Source organism: Notothenia rossii (genome assembly GCF_949606895.1).
Source record: "Notothenia rossii genome assembly, chromosome: 8".
Taxonomy (NCBI): domain Eukaryota; kingdom Metazoa; phylum Chordata; class Actinopteri; order Perciformes; family Nototheniidae; genus Notothenia; species Notothenia rossii.
Window position 1 is genome coordinate 27,849 of NC_136906.1, and position 2,152 is coordinate 30,000.

General features: G+C 43.2%; 1 protein-coding gene across 2 annotated transcripts in view; it reads right to left on the reverse strand.

The window, feature by feature from the left end:
- Window positions 1–1,543: 1,543 nt before the first annotated feature.
- The window catches only part of gh1 (growth hormone 1), a 3,883-nt gene continuing 3,274 nt past the window's right edge, over window positions 1,544–2,152 (reverse strand). For both annotated transcript variants that reach the window (XM_079646735.1, XM_079646734.1), the window contains exon 6: window positions 1,544–1,890. In XM_079646735.1, coding sequence (XP_079502861.1) covers window positions 1,828–1,890 — 63 coding nt within the window. In that variant the 3' untranslated portion in view covers window positions 1,544–1,827. The remainder of the gene's footprint in view (window positions 1,891–2,152) is intronic.

A 2,152-nucleotide genomic window follows, 5' to 3' on the forward strand; every position in this document is an offset into this window, starting at 1 on the left:
GCTACAGAGCCTAGGAATGGCCTGCTCTACTTTTTTAAAACGGAATTGCAGTTTTATTGCTTATGGATTATCAGAACATTTCAAAGGGGACACAGCCACATTGGATATTAACCTATGGATTAACTACAGCATCGTTGTTATCGTTTTAATGCCATTGAAGATCAGTTTAGACCAGACAAAGACGAAGGTAAGCCATGTTAGCGTTGTGGGCTACCTAGCGCCACTTGTTTTGATGTACGTTTTTGTTGATAACGTCGCAAGTTTGTATCTTTCAGTGTTGAGGTGGGCACCGTTAGATTCTGTGTCTTTACGATCATAAACTACGTGTTGGATGTGCAGCTAGGATAAGTAATAAGGGAGCTAGGAGTGATTTTCAGTGCAGTAATAGGTTAGCATTCGGGGCTAATTCAGAGGCTCACTGTTAGCATTGTGTTTTTTAAAAAAGATTTTAAATGAAAAAGATCAGTTGAATGAGTTTTTCCCGTTATATGGATATACAATATTCATAGTTTATTAAATATTAAGGTTCCTTAGACATTGTTTCCTGCAAATTACGCGATTTTCCGTGGGGCATAAGAGGTTTTAATCGCCTCATATTTGCCATGGCGTGGGGGGTCTGTGATAAATCCAACCAACCTGGACGAAATGGAGCTTCCCAGCGCTGCTACCACGTGAAAATATTTCAGGTCCCCGTCGCGGACCCGTCGGCAGGCAAAGTGTGCCTCCACGTGTGCGAACCACGCTGCACCTTAAAATACTGCCAGACCGGTGAAGCCATTTTGGCGAGCTTGTTTTGCAGCGCACTGAGAAAAGTGTCATGTATTTTACGTCATCATTTTTACGTCATTCGATCGGCTCTCGCGATCGGTATTTTTAGAGAGCGGTAGACAGTGAGTATCGGCCGATATCGATCGGCGGCCGATCGATCGGAGCATCCCTAATGATAATAGCAGACATTTTTTAACAATGACCACAATATAATTATTTTTAATAAACCAAATATGAACAATTGAGGAAAATGAGGAAGAGCTGATGATTCACTTGTTGTAATACAAGTAGTAATGTAGTTTGTGTCTACATTACTATTGCAAGAAATGTGTTCATTTTCTTCATTAATAGTCGATTTTTTGGACGAATGCTCGGTGGGGCCAGTGGTTACAATGGTGGGGCCAGTGGTTACAATGGTGGGGCCAATGATGGGGCCAATGATGGGGCCAGTGGTTACAATGGTGGGGCCAATGATGGGGCCAATGATGGGGCCAGTGGTGGGGCCAATGGTGGGGCTAGTGGTGGGGCCAGTGGAATTTTACCCTTAATGTCTACCCCTGTGTTCGGTGTATTTATAATATATGATGATGAGGTGTTTATTAATGTATTATTATTTACTATAGAATCAGAGGCAGTGAAGCATCACAGAATAATCAGATAGATAGACAGTAACATTTATTTATTCAAAATAGGGAAATGATTTGACATATAAATAAACTGAAGGGAAGTTCATGAATCATTGACACAACTCTGAATGCAAGACAGCACAAACTTTATTCAAAACATTCAGCACTTCCTGTATAACTGTCAAACACATTTAGTCATCAGAAACACGACCTGCTTCAACCAATCACTGAACAGAGGCTAATTATAATACTATCGCTGTTAAGCAGAGAGGCGGGGCTACACGTCGAGGGGCGGGGCTACACATTTAGAGGTGGGTTTCCGTGTTATGGGCGGGCTACACATCGAGGGGCAGGGCTATGCATTTAGGGGTGGGTTTCCGTGTTGTGGGCGGGGTTACACATTTAGAGGTGGGTTTCCGTGTTGTGGGCTGGACTACGAGGTGCAGTTGGTCTCTGGAAAGAGTCGGCATTTGACCACGGACAGGTAGGTCTCCACCTGCAACAAGAACATCATGGGGGTCAGGAAGTCACCTCTCCCAGGAGAGAATCACAGGTGTGAAGTCAGGAATCTAATCCAGGTGTGACACTTTTGATCAGAGTCCTGATGCGGTTTCATGCAGTAATGCTGCCAGTTCTCCCAGTGTTTCTGAATAAACCTTATAGTAATAAATCCTACAGTAAACCCTATGGGTATAAATCCTACAGTAAACCCTATGGGTATAAACCCTATAGTAAACCCTATGGGTATAAACCCAACG